We start from the raw sequence: 24,323 nt of genomic DNA, 5'->3' as shown, positions 1-24,323 counted from the left end.
ACAGCAAAAAATCTGTTACGTTTGGGTCAAATTTATTTACTTGCAAAACAAATTTCTCGATAAAATAATAAACTCGAAGAAGAGTAGATACAGCATGCGGGTAGATTTGTCGAGAATGCAAATGTTGCAACAACAATTGTCCTGCATCGCTCGTTTGCGGAACGTTTGAAAAAATATTTACGTGGCGCGCATATGTAGTATGTCGCAAAGATGTAAAAGAGAAAATAAAAGCAAAAGAAGTAAGTATTTGACAGAAAAGATATTTTTCAGACCGTAAAATCTCGAAAGAGATGCGGAACATGTATTATATTTCAATCGCCATCACCTTTCAAGATCGCCTCGAAAAAGAGTCGTGAAACTACGGAGAAAGAAAAAAAGGAGAAAAAAAAGAGAGAAACTAACGACCTATTTCGTAGCTGTTGTTTCTCTCTACGGTTCTTTATGTCTATAACACACTTTTCGAACCTTCCGCCAACAGAGTTTCTATTTAAAACAAAAAGAAAAAAATAAGATAGTTTGTGAGGGCGCAGCCAGCGGCTTTACTCAAATGTATATTCATATACTTGAGAAAATATTGATACCCCAAAACTAGAAGCACAAATATTATTCTGCAATTTGCAAGTAAATAGAAAGTACAACATTGTATAAACGGATTTCGGGTTTTCCGCAATGCTTTCTATTTACATATTCTTTGATCAATTAGATTTAACTATTTTTAAATAAAAGTGTAGAGAATGAGTTCCATAAGTTAAAATTACAGTAGAAAAAGATGAAAAATATTCGTTTCTATTAAATTTCACGCAATAAAATTATATTCAATTTTAATGAAATTTTATATTAATAGCTTTAGCTAAATGAAATTGATCACAAATTTGTCAAAGAATTCGTCATAAAAACGTTTATTAATTATGACAAGATGACCTACAAAAGATGTTTGTTTTCCTACTTGCAAACTACAAAATGATGAAGGTTGTTCTACTTTCAGAGTATTGACGTATGTTCGAATAAGAAGTTTATTCCAAAAGAATTAAACGACGTTTGAAAAATAGCTCGAAAAATATTACAAGATTTTTACGTCGGCCACAATGTGTTCTAAATTTAAAAAAAAGGTGTAAAAACGAGAAAATCCAATTCTAGCAGACTAATCTAATAAAAAAAGCAAAAAAGGACCGAAGGCTGAAAAAAAGCGAAAAATATTTCGAGGGCAATTTCAAAAAGAATGGTGCTATTTTTTTCCGTGACGTTTCTCGGCCTAACAACCGCTGCGTGTTTTGTGCCCGAAAATTTAAACAAAAGGAGAAGGGCGATGCAGGTTGCAGGGCACGACAAAGCCGCAAAGATTGCACGAAAATGAATTGACGTACCGTAAAAAAGAAGAGCGTAAAGCCGGTGCATCATAACTCTGATGTTCGTCGTCAATTTTCGTATTCACCGGCGAGATCGGATTACCGAAGTTTGATGGGCTTCACGGCGGGGACGGTAAAACGCCCTAAATTCCGCGGTGAATATTTTTGGCGGAAATAGCCGTTTCATCGGAAACTAACGGTGCAATGCATAGCTCACTGATATATTTTGCTTAAATTAATAACTGCAGCGTTCACATGCGCGAGATAAAAATTTCGATTTGTCATAATGTTTGCGGAAAGCTGTATTTAAACATCAACAGATGTCACGCTGCAAATGTCACATCAAATTTATTTAATTTTAACATTCACTTCTGCACATAAATACGTGGTTTATATATATACATATGTATTAATATTATTAATATAAATTATCAGCAAAGACAAATCATTGCACTGCTAGCTTAGTAAAAGAAATATAGGTGAATGTATGTTTATTTTACGCAAGCACAATGTAGTGCTTTGTAACATCAATCTTTGATAGCACAATTAAGAACTTACAATTATAATATTTGTAAAAACATAAAAAGATTAAACGTATTATTTAAAAATTGATTTTCGCAAACCGTTTCGAGCTTGAGCAAAAAAATTTTATAGTGGATAAAATAATTAAATCACAGTTTTATCACGTTTTAGTTTCGTTATTAAGTATGTCCCCTTTAAACTAAAATTAAAGTAGAAAATATATTCAAACCCGAATTTAATAGATAAAATTCTTGTGAGTCGCACAATTTACGCGCTTCATGCGTTTTACCAAAAAATTATAAATCAAAGACTGAGATAAAAATATTTCACTGCAATATAATAACAAATTATAGATTTGTGTTTGAAAATAATAAAATATAAAAGAGAGAAAGTTTTCATCTATAATATTTAAACTTGTAAACTGTACAAATTACAAAAATTCATCAGCTATGCGGTAGAAAGTTTGAAAGCTCAGGCAGTGTAGAAAAACTATTAACTCGTAAAATCGTTCGCGTATCCGTAAAAGCATCCACCCGTCCCTCTAAAAAGCCAAGCAGTTATACATCTAGAATCACAAGAAGCAAATTGCACACTAAACAGTATATATACTAAATGCACAACCTCATCAACGAGTCTCCGAGGGATGCAAGAACCCCTAAATAAGCGCAGCGGAAGGACTTTTTTTCGAGGGCGAAAGCGGACACCAAGAAAGCTAATCCAGACATCGATCGATTCTTAAAGGTATTATCGAGCACCGCAAGGAATGAGGATTGCTTTGGGTGTCCTGATGTGTTCCTGCTCACGTTATGGCAGAGGACGCGAAAGCGCTTTCCAAACACTTGATATACCACACATAAATCAATCACATGTACGTAATATTCCATCATCATCATCAACATCATCATTATCATTTATCATCATCGTTTCCATAATTTGTCTGTCGAGCAACATGGTTTCATTACCTTTTTCCGCACCTGTATACGGTCGCCGTATATGAGCACCACTCTATCCTTGCTCTCGTTCGAAGTTAGTTGATAGGACAGACTCTATGTGATTTTCGATCGATCGATCGTTCGGTCAGGCGTTAGCACGCGAGGTTCATCGCGTTATTCATCGCCGTAAAATTGTTTTATTTTTTTTTTTTTTGTTCGTAGTCGTCGAAGTTTTCGCCGACATCGTTATCGTCGTCGTTGACATATCGTCCGCCGTGTTCCAAGAGCGATGATAAAGAGGGAAGGATGATGAGGCGGCGCCAAGCGTCGTCGACGGATCCAATCGCCGGCGTCATGATCGTCGTCGTGTTGTCGTCATCGTAGACGTCGTCGGGGGTCGGAGAAGATGGCACGGAAATGATGAAATAGAAGAATTTGATTGATTGACTTTGTGGATTTCGCGCGACTGTGTGTGTCTTTACTTGTGTTGTTTGTGGATTTTTTTTTTTGGTCGCGAACGGCCGGCGAGTCGATACACACATATACGTATTACTTCCGCTCTATATATAGATATCTCTTTACACACACTCTTATATACTCTTTCTTATTCAATTACTCGCTCGATTACTCGATTACATATATCGCCGCTCTCTGTCTTTCTTCCGTTCCCTCGTTCTCACACGTCGGTCACGTGTTTATATATACACGAACATATATATATATATATACATACATATATATATATCTTTTACCTTCACTTTGGTTACTCTAGGTTACATCCGCTTTACGTCAACAGGCGAGCATATCTCAGCCCTCATGCGTTCGCAAAGCTTTGTATTTCTAGCGTTACGTATTTATTTTATTTTTTGTCGACGCATTTTCCAATGCGCCTCTCGGATTTTTATTTTTGCAATCGTTCTCCGAACATCATGCGACACCGCGTTTGCGGTGTCGTTACTTCCGCTTTTTGTTTTCGTTTGCGTTCTTTATTTTTTTTTTGTTTGCTTTTATTCTCGGTCCGATTCGGTTTCGGTTTTAGAGTGTCGTTTACAGTGCGCGAGGGGACTCTTTCAGAACGAGGCCTCGACGAGGTAAGTGCCGTCCATGGCGACCCCCGTCTGCCCACCCTGGGCCCCGGATACTTGGGCCCTTGTAGCCGGGATGTACTGACTGTACGCCTGCTGAAATCCACAACCACAAGCACACACTACATTGTTGCACGCTAGGCACGCCTATGCTAATGCTTTCTACGGACTCCTTCGAAACTTCCGTCTACTGTCGCGGCTATCGATCTATGTATGTGTGTGTGGATGGGCGTGGAAATGAAGCATTAATAAAGAACTACATTTCTACGAAACTACGTTTCCTAATTTCTACTCGCTGCATGATGAGCTTCTTAGAATTTTATCCACTGAGATGTTATTAAAAGTAATTCTGGCATATTGAAATAATTTACGATATATTGTTTATCAGTTTTACGCTTCAAAACTGCTCATTGTAATTATCATTTATTACTGTATGATTTCCGCATATAGTTTTTATAATTAATAGCATGATTGCAAGTATATCATTTCAGATGGCAAAAGAAAGAGATTTCTTTTTATTATTTTATACTACTTTTTGCAATTAAGAATAGGCAGTAAGTTCAGGCACTTCATCGCAATTGCCGCTTTCTGATCGACATGTCCATCACTAATCGATATAATTTCGCGATCTAATCTTCTTTATTCGATCTTTCGACGCGCATTAATCGATTTTCGAAGAAATATATATCACACTGCCAGCCATGTCGATGAGCTTTCCATTGATCCAATAACCCCCGGGAAAGCCTGCAAATTGACGAAGTGACGCGCATGCCGTGTGCATCACGAAAACGAAGTAACTCGCAAACGTCATATCACGTGCATATTCCCTCGCACGAAGTAAAACAATTCGGATCCGAATGCGTTCAAGCTCGAGCGACGAAAATCGCGTACGAGCGAGTCTCGCGCGCTTCCCACCGATCGACAAGCGGAAAACTAATGAGCGCCTGCGGGCAACGTGATTTTCGGCGCAATCATTTCTCGTCAAATTGCTTTCGCCATAACGGGTGTCTATGCGCGAGAGAATAAGAATTACGTGTACAAATATTTTCTCAATACCCAATCGAATCGTCGCGAAGTTCGGGATTTATCTAGAGAACTGAGAAAGATTAATTTATAATTGCGTAAACATGTAAATCAATTGTAAACATTTGTAGGTGTTCTGGAGATAAGTGCGTGTCTTTTTGAACATTGTACCCTATGCTGCCAACGACGAGAGTACAAAACGTTCAGTAACAGGTGGAACGAAGCCGGGGATTAAAGAGAAACGATCTGTACATCTGTTAATTCTTACCTTACACAGGGGGAGACATTTTCTACGGGACGTTTCACAAGTGTGTATTCGACGTGTTTATAATACAAAATATACAAACATATTGTGTTAAATATATGTACATGTGAATTGTCGTCTGCTTCCTCCGAACAGGACTCGAATCAGTTTCGGCAAATCGATCGCTTTTGGGAAAAAAAAAGATCACGTTGTATTAGCAACTATTTTCAAAATGCATTACACTTCGAGAATAGTTTTCCAGATTTAGAAAAAAACTTGTCTGTTTGTACACTTCTAAAACGCAACCATAAATATAAACCATAAATAAAAACAAGTTTATACTGTAAAGCACGATAGAGATGATGATCTCTCTCACGCTCGTAAAAAGCTGGCGTAAAAGGGTGATACGAGCTGGATTTGTTATTTAAATTTCGCAAATACTGACTATAAAAAAAAAAATGCTGCATTTCCATGAATTTTCACCACTGTCATTTTCGCATCGTTTTAATGTCAATTGAGGCCGTTGAATATTTACGTCATGTTTTTTTTTTCGCTGCGATCAATCGCGATCGCGACTGTAGCGCGTTTGCAGCGCGACTGTAGCGCGGTTGCGCGACCTTTACGGCCGATCATCGTACCTGTTGGACGCCAATTAATCAATGCGAATTGACAGTGAAATCGTAACTTCGATGGACGCGGTGAAGAACCTTTGCAAGTTATTAACGGAGGGGAAGCGCTCGATTTCCAGATCGATTAATCATCCAGCCGGCTGTAATCGACGCGTCTTGACAGGATAACGGGTAATACGTAATTAATCTTGCTCACTGTGACGGGGTAAGATTTCGAGCCGGAAAATAGCGGCTGATACAATCTATATATACACAGTTATATGCAGACGATTATACAGGATGTCGCAAAATCTGTGACCTCGAGCGGTCAATCTCGGCGAAGAATCAGCCGAGATTGCGTAGAATAACAATCTAAGTAACACATTAGGGAAAATATGATATGCAATTGCCGTATAATTTTGCTTTATAAAAGAACTTCGAGATTTCTTGAATTATACCTAATGTATTAAAAAAGTTTTTTTTTTGTAAATTATGCGTGAATTTTTAGAAATGAGCAGAGTCTAAAAACACGACGCGAGAAAATGGCCGAATAAAACTTTGCAGCAACCAGTATAATCGACGTATTACGAGAGATTTGTGTTTTACGTGTTGATGCATTTGATATATGTACTTGTAGCTAAAAATAGACTTGAGATAGAAATAGAGAGAGATGTAACGCGCATGTAAATACGGCTTTCGATGTTTATGCGTAGTAATAACAATTCTGGAAAACTGGACATGCAATTACACGGCCAGAAATATTTGTTATAGTATATATATGTACAGGAGAGCGCGACTGTACGCACAGCAAAGTGAGTAAATTCGGGGCGTAATCGTACATCACGCGCTTACATGTGTTACACATAAATTAAATGACATGTAATTGGTACGTTACGGGGAAGAAATTCGGCACGCTCGAGCGGATATTTCCAGCCGAGCGGATTTAACAGCGCTCCCTGTCATCCCAACGACAATTTCCACGCAGCTCCAAATAATTGGATGGTACTTAAATTAATTAATCTCATGACGGGTGTGTCACTCGTGAACAAATCATTTATCATAGAGCTTATAAAATTGTTTAACAATACTGCAAAAGTGACTCGCAATAATGTAACATTTTGTAAATACACTTTAACTTGCAAATTAATATTTTCAATTCTGAAAATTTTTAATACAGCGAATTGTTTATTAATATTTTTCAACCATCGTAAAGCAGAAAATATGCATATTTATTTCAATATATCAGTTGCCCACGAGCCAAATTTTCAAGAGAAAGCCACGGCTTTTAGATTAGAAAATAAACAGACTATAATCTGTGCAAGTTGCAAATCATCGGGGTTTCGATCGAAGCGCGATATTGAGTTAAAAGTACTCGATCGAGCGTGCTCGATCCTTCCGTCGCATGGTTAACAATTAATAGTAATAGAGTCTGCCGGGGATGGAGATCAAAAAGGCGGTGCTCGTTACTGGGTCGGCGGCGAGCAGTGGATCGACGGAGTTTTTTAGAACGTACACTTAAGATTCAATTTTGTCTTGCCTGGCTGATCTGAAGTGGGTGCTCCACTACAGGCTCCCGCTGTTCCTTCGGCTATGCATTATTCATAAAAGCAACTCGTGTTACATTATAGCGTGCATAATGCGCCGGTTAATCTGACGCGACGTCATTGCCGACGTCGTCGCGAGCTCTGACGACTTTTTGAGTTGGAGAACGGAAGTAGGAAATTATAAATATTAATAACACGGATCACGTAATACAATCTTAAGTTTGGTTTACGTCTTCGTGAAAAAGCCGATAGCCGCTCACGGGGGATCATGATTAATTGCGTGGATTAAGGGGGCCGAAAATTCGTTACGCATGATAACGCTGCCGTTACGATATTACGACGTCAACGGACTAAAACTGACATTCGGGACAGGCGAATCTGCCGCGCGCATAAAGCTTTTTGTACAACACCACTCCAAGTTCCACTTTTCGATCGAAAGAAATTCAACTGGCGATGTGTTCGTACATGACAAACTTTAGAGAAAGGGAGCTTAATTGAATTCCCGTGTCCACGAACAGAAGAAATTCTCGTGAGGCCTCGGATTCGCTTCGGGGGATCCAAAGAGATCCCACTTTCGAACTATGGAAAACTTTTCCATCCGAATCTTCAAAAGTTGAGACTTTCATTAAACATGACGGCTTGTCATCTGCAGAGGCTCTTCGAACTTTATTAATGTTTTCCAAATTTCCCTCTTCATTATATTGCCTCAAAATTTTAATAAAATACTAAAATAACAAGAAATAAGGATCTAAATAATAAAATGTAAGGGTAATTAAAACCAGAAGCGAATTGCACACCTAACAAACATTAATCTTAACAAGAACCTTGTAATAAAACATTTCTCTAATTGTTAATTAAGTTTTGTAGTATCACAAAACGTCATAAGTTTTGAAGCAAAAAGATCTTTGTGTAAAATCTTAATTAAAATTGTTTCAAACCTTTTTGCACTTAATTACACAAGTGTATATCCAAAATTGTAGCGATTCTAAATTTATCGTGTGTTTGTAAAAGTGATACGCGTTTTGTGACACTGAGAACTACAAAGATCTTCTAATAAATTCCATTTGGTTCTAAAGTAATATCGCTGTTGTCTGAAAAAAAGAATAAAAAAAACTTTTCTACATTCTTCAATCTTTTATCCTGAGATTTTTAAAACAGCCTGAAAATAGCATGGATTATTAGCTGTACGAACAATATTTCTCTCGGATTAGGACTGGAACAGCATATATCGATATTACACTCTACAGTTCAATGACTATGGACTCACACACAATTTTCTGCATGATTATGTATAGCGCTTCATGTTGCACGTGTAAACCAATTTAGATTGCACGGTGCACGTGTAAAGAATCGAGGCCGCGTCTTCCACATCTCATATTCTTTCGTTATGCATATCTAAACGACGTTTATCAAGTTCAAATTCGTCACAGTATATCGAACGTATTAAGGAGCAACATTCATCAAAAATGCAGAATGAATGGAACTTTTTGTTTCAGAAGGCGTTTTTCTTCGAATCCTAGCACACTGCATAATAAGACGACTCTATTAAAAGCTAACGTACATTATATCCTGCGAATGACGTGTGCTCCAATCTAGCGTATAGCAACGGCTATAACCGTTTGTAAAGCCGATAGTAAGTAATCAGCGTTGGTGAGCACTTTATTCAAAAGAAGATAATTGAAAGAGACCGATCAAAGACTTTAAACTACATTTTTAATAAATTTTGAAATTAGTGGAAGAAATCAAGATTAATAGAACAAGTATCTTTTAAAAAGAGTAGTTTCATTAATTATTGCAACGAATCATTATATTGCATTTATTGATACTTTATACTTTATTAATAAAATGCCTGAAAATCATTGGAACATATAATAATAATCGTTTTTCAATTTTCATATTATATTAATTATTTTCAACTTTAATATACAACATTTGACAATAAAATGTCAATTAAAAATTCTATTAAAATAAATTGTCATTTGTCATTTATGGAATAATTAATTTCGCTTCACTTACAAAATCATTATGCATACCTCAAGGAACGAAAGATTCATTTAGATGCAAGACTAAATACATTTTATTGCAAACCACCTGTTATTATCTGCAATCGCATGATGCACAATACAACCGCACAAGAGTCGGAGTTACGGAATTGCGAGTTGTCAGAATCGATATTTTACGTCGCGCAATGGAGGACTGCTCGAAGCAGGCTATAATACAGCTCTTATTGTTACTGTTAATAGACTCGGATACGGTTAATTATCAATTTGATTACTGTCCGCCTTGATTAATTGATAGTGTCTATTTACGCGGGAATATTGGAAGTTTATATTAATGTCTCACAAAACGCGAGCGATATATCGTTCTAAAGAAAATATTATTGCTACAAGACATCAATTTTTCCAAAGAACTTATATAAATTATTCCATAAAATATAAATAACAATTATTTAAAGAAGCTAATGTTTGAAAATTAAAAGACGCGAAGTTTAACGAATATATTTTTATTGATATTTCACCAATTTGTGTTCTTTTTTTATTTTATGTTTCAATCAATTAATATACATTTTTAATACAGTAGTTTTCAAATGTGCACGACAAAAAATTAAAGCAAAAAACGCAATGTCGGCATTTTAAAAAATTTATAATAATATTGAACGAAATAATGGCATGTGTCGATATCGATCGGAAGATTTTATGCGCGGTGAGCTTCTTTGAGAAATCGGCAATGATCGGAATAAAAAGAGTGTCAGCAAAGTTGAAGAGATGGTTATTAAAGAAAAGCTACAGTAAAACGGGATTTAATGAGTTCGCAAGTACCGTGGCCGTCTGCCGTTTCTTCTATGTATTCTTCATTCTGTCATTCCTTTCATCTCGCTCTTTCCTCGCTCGTGTCTACATGAAAGATCAACAAGAGTTTTCGTAACGAGCGAAGGACGGTCGATCCAAGCGCTTCTCATCTCTAATTGGAACGCTACCGCGGGCAGCCCGAACGAAAGAAAACGAATTTTCCTCGGTCGATTCTAACGAATGAATTATTCACGTGGCGCGTTCGCATGACCGGAAACTGCCTCCAGGATCTCCCGGACTTTACGCGAGCGATTAAATCGACGATGCTCGGCCAAGCGGTGATCATCCCGCTAGTTAATTAATATTAAACTACTCTCTCATAAATAATAAGACTTTCAAGCAGCGAATTTAACTTTTGCAATTTTTTCTACTCATTGACTTCACGCTAATTATCTTTTATTTATATGTAAGATAATATACTATTTAAGCCTTAAGTTCTTAGAAAGCTTTTAATTTTTAGCTTTCAACGTTAGAAATTTAACGAGTCAGGACAATTCAAAATACGCTATTCATATTTATATTTGTTAAAATAATGTATAAAAAATTGTTTAAATAAGTTTTAGCAAAATACATTTATTACATTTATGCTTATAGCAAATTGTATATAAAATTGTAGTATTAATTATTACTGCAAAATGTGGTTCTTTAGAGAACAAATAATAATAGAAAAGACAATAAGAACCAGAAGTGCAGTGGTCAAAGCGCCAAGAATTGTATTGTAAATTAATATACAAAAAACGCACTGACATGTTGTATCAGGCGGCATTGCGGTCGATGAATCCGTTCTTTGTTACGTTATATTTTGTTTATATTTTAATCACTTTTGTGTATTTTTTTATACTCTCCATATAATCCAAATCTTTTTCTTTCGTGTTTTATATCCCATAAAAAAACACGAAATTGTGGTCAAAACATTTTTTGTATATACAGTTAATAATTCTTGCGCTTTGATGACCGCGCTTCTAACTCTTACTGCCTTCTTTATCATTGCTTATATCAATTAATCTTTATAGAAAACGGAAATAAAGAGAAAATTGTTTGCAAATTAAACTGAAAGATTAACTAATTGAACCACTTTGTAATCCAATGTTATTATCCATAACACAATTTCTCTAACATTGAAATCGTGCGCGGCTATATTAAATCGATAACAGTGCTGCTATTTCGATTAAAATTAATATGTCGATTGGATTTATGTACGCGAACGTTTCTGACACGACGTGCATTCACAATGCATGTATGTATCTCCCACTCTACAGGCGGTCACGTGCGAGTTGTACCAACCGATCGATCATCGTTTTGCAACGTGGATATGCCACTTACCATTCAACGTGTACAAACTGCATGCCGCGTACAGATATGCAAGCCGCACGCGATTTGTATGCCGTTGCGATTGCGAACTGTATAAATAGTACGCGATCGTATTAATCGCTCGAATCTCGCCCAAGTATCGAGAGCAAATAAATACGTTCAACACTTAAAATGTTGCTTGCCCCAATAATTGAATTGCTCGGTTTTGTTTTAACCGCGCATTGTCGCTGGGAACTAAAAATAATATCTGCATACGTAAGCATACACATAACGCAAAATGGACGAAATATAAAAAACAGAAAATAAAAATAATTGTACATGACGTATGCATAATGTAACGATAATATACTTATTACTGACAAATTATCGGAAGTCCCATTACATTTCGCGTGCCCCTCGGTATGCATAACGTCACTATTTTTGCATACAAATTCTGTCTCTAATTATATACGGCGTGCATCGCGTGACGTTTTCGAGGCTATAAATATATTTTCCATAATAAATGTTTGACCGAAAAAATGATACCTTTAAACAAAATTTGCATAGCGTATGTCTCATTATCTAATTATAAGTCAATATTTATATTCTACGACCAATAAAATTGTTACTCATTATTTCTATCTCAAAAAATTATCATTTTATTACCAAACATATCAAGAAAATTAATTAATATATAATGGAAAGAGTGTAAGTTCCGAAAAGAGTATAATTAATTAATATGCATAAAAAATTTTAATTTTGATATTAAATTATTTAATAATACTGTAATGTGTATAAAATATGCGCAAAATAAGCAATTTAGTATATTTCCAATTTTGATGTCCAGTAATTTATCATTTTTATGCTCATAAATTTCGAGTCGCAAAATAATGTAAACTTTTCGTCGGAAAAAGATGTTTCCTGAAAATTTTGAAAAATTTATTTATATATTTTATAACAATTCAGTTTCCATAGATTTATATCTCGATGACAGTTGTGATGTGAATGCCGCTTTAGGGTATAAAGAGACGGTCGAACCTAGTTTCTGTATCAACGTAAAGCGCTATACATCACATGGCATAGCCCTAAGGTCAGGGTTGTTGTATCAACTTGAAGTCGATAATTGTGCAAGGATGACCACACGCGTTATATACAGCGACTTGTAAAAACTCGCGTATACGGACAGCAGTTTTTTCGTCAAACGTTTATTTTTGGCATGCTGCCCGATATTTTCCGCCATTTTTTGTGCTGCTAATTAATCGTCGTAATTAGCGCTATTGAATCCTATTCTCTTTTTCATTTTTAATAACGTTTATAAATTATCTCTCTTCCGCATAATACAATGTAAAATTTCATTATTCATGATTAATAGCCGTTTATTGCATTAAACGCTTAAAAAGTTTGTAAAAAGCAAACAAACTATCATCAAATAGCAATATTTTTTTCTTTAGTATCTAAATATCACTAATAAATAAATAATCGTCTAATGTTATAGATTAATATAATGTATGCTTTTTTCAATGCAGACTGTAATTTTTTGTATCTTGCATAAAAAAAATTTATCACGTAAGTATAAATATCACAATTCATTTCTGGTATAACTTGTAACATATTGCGGATATGACTGCAAAAATGCACAAAACAAAGTCATCACTTTTTCACATTGGATTTTAATCGGTAAAAACGTTTATAAAACGGCTATCAATTGTAGCATCAAAAACTTTCATTTTCGTTTTAATTTCAATTTTTTCATTTAAAAAAATGTGATATTTATATTTACACGAAAAAGAGTCATGTAAGGAATGAAGAAGTTTGTTAAAAAATCTCAATTTCTTTATTTCCTTGATTCTGTTGATTTGATTTTATCATGTCGCGCTTAGGCCGCGATACGTGGGAAAAATAATCGCATTATCGAAAGCAACAGACCGCTCTGGAATGTGGCAAGTATTTCGTAGCTAAAATGTAGTTAAGGGCTGATCGGAAAAATCTCTTAATTGAGCTTAATTTCAAAATAAAATAAACTTATATCAGTATATAATATTCCAAATAGTGAAATGTTGTTAGACAAAATTTAAAAAAATAAAAACGTGCAATAACACGTAATGTAATAAATTAATCAAAGATGATAAAACATAATTCTAAGAGTTATGTATATACAAAGATTCATATATTCTTTAGAAAATCATGTGATGTGCATCGCTCATTTTTATTTTTCTCTGACAATCGCACGTTGGTTCGCAATCAACCCTTAATCGCCACGTAAAATCGATTGCATGACGAATGAATGACGTCGACGCGGATCTCTGCGAGAGTTAAAAAAAAATAAATAAAGGACGCGACCGTATTTCCACGTAAATCGATCACGATGGGGAAACTATTTATATCAGACTGGCGTGCACCAAATCATGAAACGAGCTCTGCTCGCGAATATCCAAATAATATCCGTTCAATCGACATCGCAATAAATTCTTCACAACAAGTCAATGAGAATCCACGTGATTAATTTGAAAACGCAATAAGATTAAAATAATTTAAGATTTTAATTTCTTGCCATTGCTTTTGTCTTAACAATTTGCTAAATTTTCGTTATAAATAATCTGTTGAACATTATACTTTCATTGAAATAGCCAATAAAGCTGAAAAAGATTTAATCGATACTTAATAAAGTATAAATTAACTATTTCAATTAAGTGATGTATCATTTCTTTGCTGCAAAGAGAAATTTCAATTTGCGAATGCTATTAAAGCAAAGATATATTCAAGTAATAATTTTGTTTTACTCAAACTTCAACACATGCCAGTCGTCGATGATTGAATGAAACGACTTGCCTTAATGAATATTATATGATATATATGTACATCTCGCACCGCGCGAGCTCCTACATTGTTGCATTTTCACTATCGATCAATAATTAATCGTAATAATTCGAACGTTTTCTTTCTTCTTCGTTGAGCCTATAGGGAAAGGGTTCGTTCATCTTAAAGCTAGGGCAGAAAGAACCTCGCACCTATTGATCAACCTTCCGTCATCTCTGGAGAACTTAATCTCGAAACCTCGTTTCATACATTCGCGACAAATGTCGCCACGTTGGTAAGGAAAGTCTCGGAATCTCTCGAGCGATTTTCCGCCACTTTCGAAGTAAGCTAATTCGTATGTTGAAATATCGCCCATAGTATTGCTAATATCCAGCTCTAATCGTGAACACTAGCGTAAATTTTAGATTAAAATGCGAGATTGTTCGTGCAAAACTTACATATGTTTCAGAACTTAAGCGTAAATTATTGTATAAAAATATTTAAAAAATGCAGTAATCTTAATATTTATTTCAAAGGCCATAAATTTATCACTGTATGTTTTGAAACAATTGTGAGTGCAATACATATTGTTAAAGTCAATTTAAGTAATTATAATACGTACAAATAAAAAGGTATCGAAATTTTAATCCAATCATGAATTTAAAATTTGTTAATTATTCTTTTTCACATTAATTGCCAATAATTTCAAAACGGATTAAAGTGTCAAGGATTTCGCAATATATCGTCGCATTTCAATCAAAATAAAATACGTTACGCTAGCGTGTTCGCAAAAATAGCGACTATGATTTCTATCAATAATAAAATACGAGCCAGATTCATCTCACAGCGCACCGATTGGCTGTTCGTTCGTCAATCGGCCACACCGGATCGGGTTTGCGGTTGAACTTTCGACGCGGCGTGCTCGCGCGTTGTAGGCGGAGTTCGGTAGATTTTAATGGAACGGGGATTATATAGATCGAGTTAGGGGTTATTAATACGAGCGATTATCAGACGAGAGCGGGATGGGCGCGAGCTCGGGGCAGGACTCGATGCAGCGGTGTATGTTGAGTTAATCTAAAAATGGAAGACATGGGACACGGGGCTGCGGAGAGACTCGCTCCGTGAAAGATGGGGTCGATAATTCCTCTGGAAGACGACGGACCGATCCTGCCGGATCTGGATTCCCTATGGATCTAAATACAACGACGAACAACCCTCGTAATCCTTGCATATCCTTTTCTATTCCTTGATACTTACACTTCAATTACATATTCCATTAATAATTATTTGACGTCGTATTTGAAATTAATCAAATGATTTTATAAAATAAATAATAATTGAATTGAACAAATTTGTGTGAATAATTTATGTATATAATTTTGTAACATTGTAAACCTCAATTTAACGCGAGTTGAACAACAATCTATAATTAGAAGCTAGTACATGACAATTATAATTGTCGCAATTAAATGTAGAAAAATAGATAAGTAACTATTATATTTTTATTATATATTATATTATATTGAGACTAAATAAAAAAATAGCACCTACTGAATTACTTTGTTGATTGCAAGGTAAAGATTGCCTGTCGCTGATCTACGATATGATCGAGAAAAAGAGAAGGAGAGAGAGAGAGCGAATTGCTCTTAGGTCCTAAATCAATGGAAGGCAAAGATATTCTATTGAATACGAAATCCTTCGTAGGTCTACAATATGGCGAGAGGAGTAGAAAGACTTGCTTCACTAAACTTTCATGAAATTCAGAGTAGCTCTCTCAACGGAAGACAATGTTCTATATCAAGAATCATACTCTTCCGGCAACTTACGATACGGCCGATAGATATAATCAGGCGTCGAGGAAGAAGAAGAAAAATGAAAAGACAAAGAGAAATAGAGCATGGTACGTAGAGAAAATTTTCAGTAGGGAATAATTTTATTATTAAATATTTTATCTTCCACAATCTGTCAAACATTAGTCACCCAAACATTGGGGCAAAAAATTATCGTAGAAAATATAAATAAAACTTTTAAAATTAAGAGTTAATAAATAAGTTAAAGTCAAATTAAATTCAATCGAATTAATGTAAATAAAATTGGATGGAATACCTCTTGGAAACAAATTTTGCAGAATTTGGTCTAATTACCGAAATTATTCTGTTATCAGAAATGACCGCCGCAAATTTCAAAAGCGTTATGAGGATTTGAAATTAGTACCAGATTGCGCGGTGGATTAAGCGATGAACAGTAGAAAAACAGATGAAAGGGCATGAAACAGGATCAAAGTCATGGAACGGTTGAAAAATGGCGGTCATGAAAACCGAGATAGTAGAGGTATTTGTTAATAGGGTTTCAATGAAATTTCGTCCTCGATCTGTCGATCGATCGGGCCGTTCATCACTTCTCATTTTCCCTCGTTAAAGCCGACCTCGGCCATGTGAAGACCGATTTGCATGTTGATTTATGTGTCGAGCTGTCAACCATTATCGATATGCATCAAACGATGCGACTTTGTCCCTGAAATTTGTCCCGACTTTACCTTTTAATATAAGAAAAGCGAAAATATCTTCAATCAACAATATATTTAAGCCTTCGAAAACTATTTATTCTATTGAAAGATACTTAAGTAATTCAGCAATAAAAAATATCTGAGGATGCAACTCTATAATTTGATAATATAGATACTTACTACATTTAAAAATATGAGAATTAATCTTTTTTTTATCTCCATAATAAGATCAACAATATTAATTTTACTCCATAGTCTCTACAAAATTTCAGAAAACAACAATGTCTGCTGTTTAATCACTTCTGCCAACTATAATTCATTCTCATGAGTATTATCGGTTTTTACTATTCTACAACTATGATTATAATATTTGGGAATTAACATAAATGTTAATTAATTAAGTTTAATGGACCTGCGATGCAAAGACTAAATAATAATTAAAAACAATCGTTACATATATTGTGGTGTGCAATTTAACGGATATAAGTATCAAAATACACGCCTGTTGTAATGTTCGGTGGACTTTAGCGCAATGAAAATGTCATAATCAATTATCTGGCAGTTAAAACAGTCAATGTAACGGAATCTTAAAGTAGCTGTTAAGATTTGCCACAATCATGGAAGAGACATGCAATTCTAAGATTTTCTTCAAAGCACAAAAGCGATCTCAGCAAAACGACTTTATTTACTTTGCGGCATCCGAAACTATCACTCAGAGTGATGAAACGAAAACAGATGACGCGTCAGAGGGAATCGAGCAAATAACAAAGAAAGACAGACGCGCGGCCGTTTTGTTCTTCTCGCGAGAAGCCACGGATCATCAAGTATCGCGAAGCTCACCAGTTGAGCGCGAAAATACAATCGAGAAAATTAGAAGTCGCGCTGCTGAAGGACATAAATGCGTCTTCGATGTGACATACACTACAAAACACGATCGTTTCCTTAGTGATAAATTTTTTACGTGAATGAATTGCACATTTAGCAGAAAAGAAATGCGATGGAACAAATATTTTCTGGATACATAAATTAGATAAATTAAATTCCAAAATTATGAAAAAAGGAAGACATTAAAACACAAAGATATACAATAAATGTAGACAAAATAAATATTATTTGGAAGAAATATAGTTGAAAAAATATTGTATATATCAAACTATTATATAAATTAATTTAATTGATTTCACATCTTTGCTTTCTCATCGGGCCCAGTCGATATCAAAAATATCGAAAAAGTAGCGAAAAAGAGTAAAAGATTCAGTGCATTTATCATTATTCTACCTTGACAACTACAACATCGATTTAGAATTTGGCAAGAAGATAATAGTGACTATGATAATGTCTTTTAGATTCCATCCTTGTTAGGATGCCTATAATTACAAGATAATCCTAAGTTTGTCACGATTAATGCGAGAAGATTCTTCGGCTGATGCGTACCTGAGCAATCCTAAAGATTAATCAACAGTAATGCAGCGGATCGGAACGGCTCGCATGCTTTGGACACATTATTGGTCTGCCAATCTGGACATTTTCGACGATAAATCTCTTGAAAATCAAGTGAGCGAAACATCGGCGATCCGATTAATCGCTTCACCCTCGTAGAGATTAGAATCGAGATTATCGCCTGATTCCTGAGAGTACCAATTCAGAATTCGAACCCTCGGCGGCAGTGCTGGAGAGAGATGGACAACACAGATCGAAGTTCTGAATCCTCTTTGACAGTCGGGGTTTATCGTTAGAATTCACTTTCTCCTTTAATCCATGATGAACTGCACAGAATAAGATTACGTTTATATTGGATTTCTTTTCATTTCTTCTCAATCTAGCCTTTAACTTGTTTTATATAAAGACTATTTGTTTTACATTCTTTGAATTTGATCTGCTTTCTTAACCAGAAAAAAAGATAAAAGCTTTTCTTTCTTCATTAATTACTCTCATTATATTAGGTTGTGTAATAAGTAATTTCGTATCTTCCAATGAACAATGTTATTTTTAAGCTGTGCGCTTTTATACGCAACGTGAAAAAATCGTGATACGGGCGAAACTTGATTATAACTTCGGCAAACGAACATTTAATTTACGTCTTAATTAAAAGCGCTTTACCCGACAAAAAACCAGACAAATTTATTTAAAAAATCCGAAGTCACTTATATTACGTGATCCAATAAAACACTTGATATCTATTTAAAAATAATAATAGTGTAAAATTTTTATGCGTCAAGTCGAATATTGTTCGGATAAAAAATTGGAACAAGCGTTTTTATTAGATTTAAAAATAAATTATCTCTATATTCATTTAAACAAGTGAATTTATACAATCATTATTTCAAAAAGATACAAAATTAAATTATGATCTCTAATTACAGACACAATGTTTTATTAAAAAGTTTCAACCTCGCAAAAAAATAGAGCAACGAAAGCGACGTGAATAAATTTCTGAGTGGGAATATAGAATATGCTTTCATCACTTAGGGCAGCCATCATGAACCACGAGCAAGGTTATTTTACGGATTTAATTCAACCCGCGTAATCGGCCGTCCTTGCCTTCTAACGAAGCTATTATGAAGATCAAAAGATTCGACCTGAGCAAACGAAAATATCTCCATCAATTTCATTAATCTCTTGAAAACCACGATTTCACCTTCGGAAAAGTGAATCGCACTGAGGAACGAGTGGCACAGCAACGATAATTAACATTCCAGCTGGAAGAAAAACCGCATGGAGTACCAACGATAATAGAAGACAGAGTGGCTGGCAGTGCTCTGTAAAGAAAGACAGAGTATGCACAGTTCTCTTATATTTCTTCACCATTCGCGGTACGTGTTGCAGTCAGTCTTTGTCGCCAGAGGCTCTGATAAACTTTGGCTGAGAGTAGCTAACGCTACCCGAAGAATCAAGAATTATAAACAGCTAGTTCACGAACGGCTAAGCCATTCATTGAGCTGGAAACAGCTGATTTCCATTAGCAGCGGCGGCTAAAAGCGTCGTATCCGAGCTATGCTCGTTGAACTCTTGAAGACCCTCGTTTAATTAAGATTCCTCGCTCGCGATCTGGCCGCAATCGCGGCAAGTCAATCTTGGCCCTCTACAAGTTACGTTCTCGTCCCGATTTGCTTTTCTCGAAAAAAAAAAAGATCAATTCGTCTCATCGAGCCGAAGAGCTTAGGGAATAATACTTTCGTCGCGCCTGAAGCGATTAGTTGTCAACGACTCGAGGCTGAAACGCCGAACATCGTTGCTATTTGGGTAAATCACTGCGAAACACTGAAAGGTCCGCTGGATTATCATCGGCATCTGGAAGCTCGACGGGGACAATCACTGTCCTCGAAGAACGAGAGTCTCAATCGACAGTCCGCAATTCGACACGGAGGTGATCGGATTGCCGTATATTTCGTACGCCGGCGATCGATCTCGTGAATCGATTCCGTTGCCGGACGGTGAGGGATTGCGCCGACAGTCCGTACCCCGGCTCACACCCTGGTCTCGTTGTACGAGCTGGACGAGCCCGCGCCTTGGCGACGCTGCCGGTCGGCATCGCCCGGCACATTGAACACAACGTTCGGCACGGTCGCCGGGTCGACCGGCGGTGCTTGCTGATAGTGCGACCGACCGGGCTGTGATTGGTGAGAGTGGGAGGAGGACGAGGGCGCGGTTTCGCTTATGGAAGTAATCGAGGCGAGTATACGCCGACCGCGTACCTGGTAACGTTGGGGGTAGCAGCGTCCGCAGCAGGACTGCAGCAAGCCGCCCCTGGAGGCAGTGCTGTGCGCGGGGGAGGTCAGGGGTGACGGAGAACCCGGCCTCTTCGGGGCACCGTTGTACGGCACCTCCATCTCCACGAATTCGCGATCCTGGAAAAAAGAAACAGACAAGTCTTGAGTGAAAGATTTCCACGATTAATGCTGGAGATTGCTGTAAAAAGAACTTGTGCCGCGCGTAAGAATTTATTCGCGTACCATAATTCTTTGACCTGTGAAAGAACTGTGTTCTAACATTAAAAATGTAAAAAAAAAAAAAAAAAAAAAAACACGACAGATTCAATAAGCTGTGGGAATCGAGATAAGAAAAAGTTGAAGCTTAAAGTAAATTAATGCTGATGCTTAAAAAAAGATCCACACGGAGCTGACGATGAGCACTGCTGAAGAATGGCAAGAATAGTCATTAGATGAAGAGAATGGAATAAGAAAAACTATGACGTGCGGAATCCTTCCAGATCCATTCATCTTGTGAAAAAAAAAGATGAGAAGTTGCGAAGCTGAAAATGGCACCGATTCTCAAGTGGAACACATTAATTAGGATGCGTCGTATCGCTGAAAAGCCTGAGCTGTGCGGGATAAGACATAGATAAATGCGACGTCGACGGAATTATTCGCTAAGTAGCTTCGTACAATATTGGACATGTTGAAGAAATGATTAAGAGACATTGGCTTCGTCAACGGCACATTTACCTACATTAGCTACAGCGGCGCAGCGTGTCCATAAATACATCATCACTCAGTCTTAACCAATGGAATTAATTTACAATTAATTATTTCTTCGATTGAATGTCGTTCATCATCCAAAATGCAGTGATTAATCGCGTATAAAATACGATGCCAGTTCAGAAATTAAGCACGCTTTTAACATAATCACTTTCTTCACAACGCATTAAATTTAAATTCCCGCCTATGTAAAAGGTTTTTCCGATGCATTTTTCATTACATTTTAATTTTCAGTGAGTAACAACTTTCCGCTGCAACTAGTTAATTAATTAATCTACTCTGCATGCACCGCCGCTTTATCGTCGAGACGAGACACAACGAAACTAGATTCGCGACATGTTACCGCTGACCCAAGTTTGGCTTGAGTATTGCTTAATCTATGTACGAAGTTCCTGGTTAACCCGAATTACTATGAGACGAGAAAGCGAATAGCGAGCCCTTTCAGTTGTTAGCACTGTTGCGCTATTTTATGTTTGTGTTTCGCCCACAAACTCTACGAACTTCTGCTCGAAATGAGCCGCATACATTTCACATTAATTTGATAAAATTATGGTAGCTACCGCTTTAATTACATCCGCTCGTACGTTACTATATAAATAAGCTTAAGTGGATCAAATACAGAGAAAAGGTAGCACTTGCTTATTGATCAATTTCTCCAGAATAGGACTTCAAGAAAGATCGAAATCTCATTTATTTCGAGATTTAGTTAACCAACTGTATTGTTTCTATATTCTTCAACGATATTCTTTTTAAATTATCCACTCAATATTCCATTCAAAAATTAAATTATACCTTTTAAGAAAACAGAAGTATTCTGTATAGGATTTCATAAAACTTTTACTTTAATATTTTTCAAATAGTTGTTTTTTTTTTTATTTTGTTGTGTATGCATGTGTGTATGCACACAGAAAAATAATTTTTCCATTTATATTCCTTCTGCTATTTCTTCTGTCGGAGAAAAATAGATTAATAATTTTTTTATTTTACATCGTCATCAATATAGATGTTTTTTATAAACGCAAATTATACTAGATTGAAAACGCATCAAGTAACGCACGCATATAAAAATAAAATATAATTTTATAAAAAGAAATGTATTCTTATCTCTTAAAACTTTTTCTCCAATGTTTTTTCGATCTAACTTTTCTTTTTTTGTTTTTTATTTTAGCTCTTCCGACCTCTCATTGTTAGTTAAATTACTAGAGCTCCGGTAGATACGAAAAAAGCGAATGGCGATACTGTGATCCGCGTGAGAAACGGAACGTCTCGGAGAAATCCTGCGGGGACCGATGCTCGGAAAACGAGGGGTTATCGAGTGATCTCGATGTCGCTCGAGTGAACGTCGCGTTCTTTAGTGTCGCGCAAAAGGATATTGCTCGTACAGAATAGAGCAGCACCTCGATCCCTTTTGCGATAAATGTCCTCGAAACGACTCGACGAGGTCCACGCAAACTGGAAAATGCTTTTTTCGTGCAAAAGATGCCGATCGTAACCGCGATAACATTTCTCCGCCTTTTTGCATAAATTATTCAACTCACGCTATGTTATGCACGATTAAAAGATTGTTTTGACAGATTGCGTTGATTAGCGTTGAGAATAAAGTATGTACATTTTACACGGCATTTTTATTAACACTATGTAATTAAATGTAATTTGATATAATCATTCTTTATCCTACAAGAAATGTAACACTTTTTTCTAAATAAATATTAAATTAATAATAAAAAAATTATAACCTTACACGAAGTGCTGTAAGGATTAAATATTTCTTAAATATTCAATTCTATGGTTTGCTTTAATATTATAATTATATTATAATTGGCATTGACATGATAAAAAAAAAATGCGCAAACAACTGTCATTGATTTATCGTGTCGACAAGTACAGATATATCGCATAGTTACACAAAAAATTATCGTGCCACATAGAACGGCTTTCATCAGCTATTCGAAGAATTCCCGAGGGAGCCTTGTACGGCTTTGAAAGCTGCAAGATGGCTCACATTCGAGCGAACTCGATCTTGGAAAACTACAGGATTACTCGCAAGAGACTGTTCGTATTTCAACACGCAGGCTTTCCGGAGAGACACGATTTGTCCTGGTAAAGCCCTCATCGTTCGAGCCAGCGTATTCTAATCTCGCCGCAAGAGTCGCGTGATTTATGCAAGGAACACACTGAATTATCGTTGACGATCTACGCCACAATTCACTCGGAAAATTTCATGATACATTACTCTCCCTCTTGTTGCCAAACTTTCGAAATAAATTCCTATTAGAATAAAATAAAGATTCAACTGTAATAACAAGTTAGAAAAAATGTAAGTGCAAGATTCCGAACTGCCAGCCATAAAGAATACAATGCGCTTCAATAAAATTTAAAAACTGCAATTGTCAAAAATAAATAGCGTGCATTACATTCTTAAAAAGTATTGTATTCATATAAAAATAATGCAAAAAATATATTATTGCTGGTTAGATTGTTCTAACTCCAAGAAACTCAAGAATTCAAATGCTTTTCATTGACGCATTGTCCAACGTCCTAAGAATTATTCACGAAAGGCCCGTATATTCCGCGTCGGCCAGGATCTACTTCGTAAAGACCAGATTAGACCTCGTCCTTATCCTGTCTCGTTATGTTCCTCGGGGGGTAACTGAGCATAGAAATAAAAGGAGAAGCTTTCGTGAGGACGAGATATCTGTCCAATAAAAGACGCCTCTTCCCTAATCGTGTTATATTCTCGGAAGGGCTCGCAATACGCTTTTGCGCGCGTTTAGTTGCTCGCGCGGATAGCGCACAAAAGGGAGCGTCGTTAATGACGGTTTCAGAAAGATGGATGAGTCAGATGCGCCAGTGCGAAAGGCCGATCGATTTCTCTCCAAACTTTCTCCAATCCCGCACTGATGGACGAAGAATTAACGTCAAATGAATCTCGAAGTTTCAAATTTTTGAGCAACACAAGAAACACGTCCATGCCAGTTTCCTCTTCCTCATTTTTCATTTATATATATATCAAAAAATCGATAACACATACGAGAAACTTATTCCAACATTTATACCACAAAAAAGAAAAAATAATTTACCGGTTTTCGCTTTTGACAAA

The 24,323-nt window shown here is 36.1% G+C and overlaps 1 protein-coding gene across 7 annotated transcripts in view; it reads right to left on the bottom strand.

The window, feature by feature from the left end:
- Shal (Potassium voltage-gated channel protein Shal) overlaps positions 1-24,323 on the bottom strand; it is a 105,639-nt gene that overhangs the window by 21,666 nt on the left and 59,650 nt on the right. For 2 of the 7 annotated variants that reach the window (XM_012359885.2, XM_012359884.2), the window contains exons 4-5: positions 20,441-20,593; positions 2,831-2,914 (exon numbers count right to left, since the gene is read on the bottom strand). In XM_012359885.2, coding sequence (XP_012215308.1) covers positions 2,831-2,914; positions 20,441-20,593 — 237 coding nt within the window. Of the gene's footprint in view, positions 1-2,830; positions 2,915-2,963; positions 3,982-7,297; positions 7,349-20,440; positions 20,594-24,323 lie in introns of those variants that run through there. The other 5 variants (XM_012359887.2, XM_012359892.2, XM_012359893.2 and 2 more) reach the window with 4 other exon arrangements.

The sequence above is a fragment of the Linepithema humile genome, chromosome 2 (genome assembly GCF_040581485.1).
Source record: "Linepithema humile isolate Giens D197 chromosome 2, Lhum_UNIL_v1.0, whole genome shotgun sequence".
Classification (NCBI taxonomy): domain Eukaryota; kingdom Metazoa; phylum Arthropoda; class Insecta; order Hymenoptera; family Formicidae; genus Linepithema; species Linepithema humile.
This window is presented reverse-complemented; position numbering and strand designations above follow the sequence as displayed.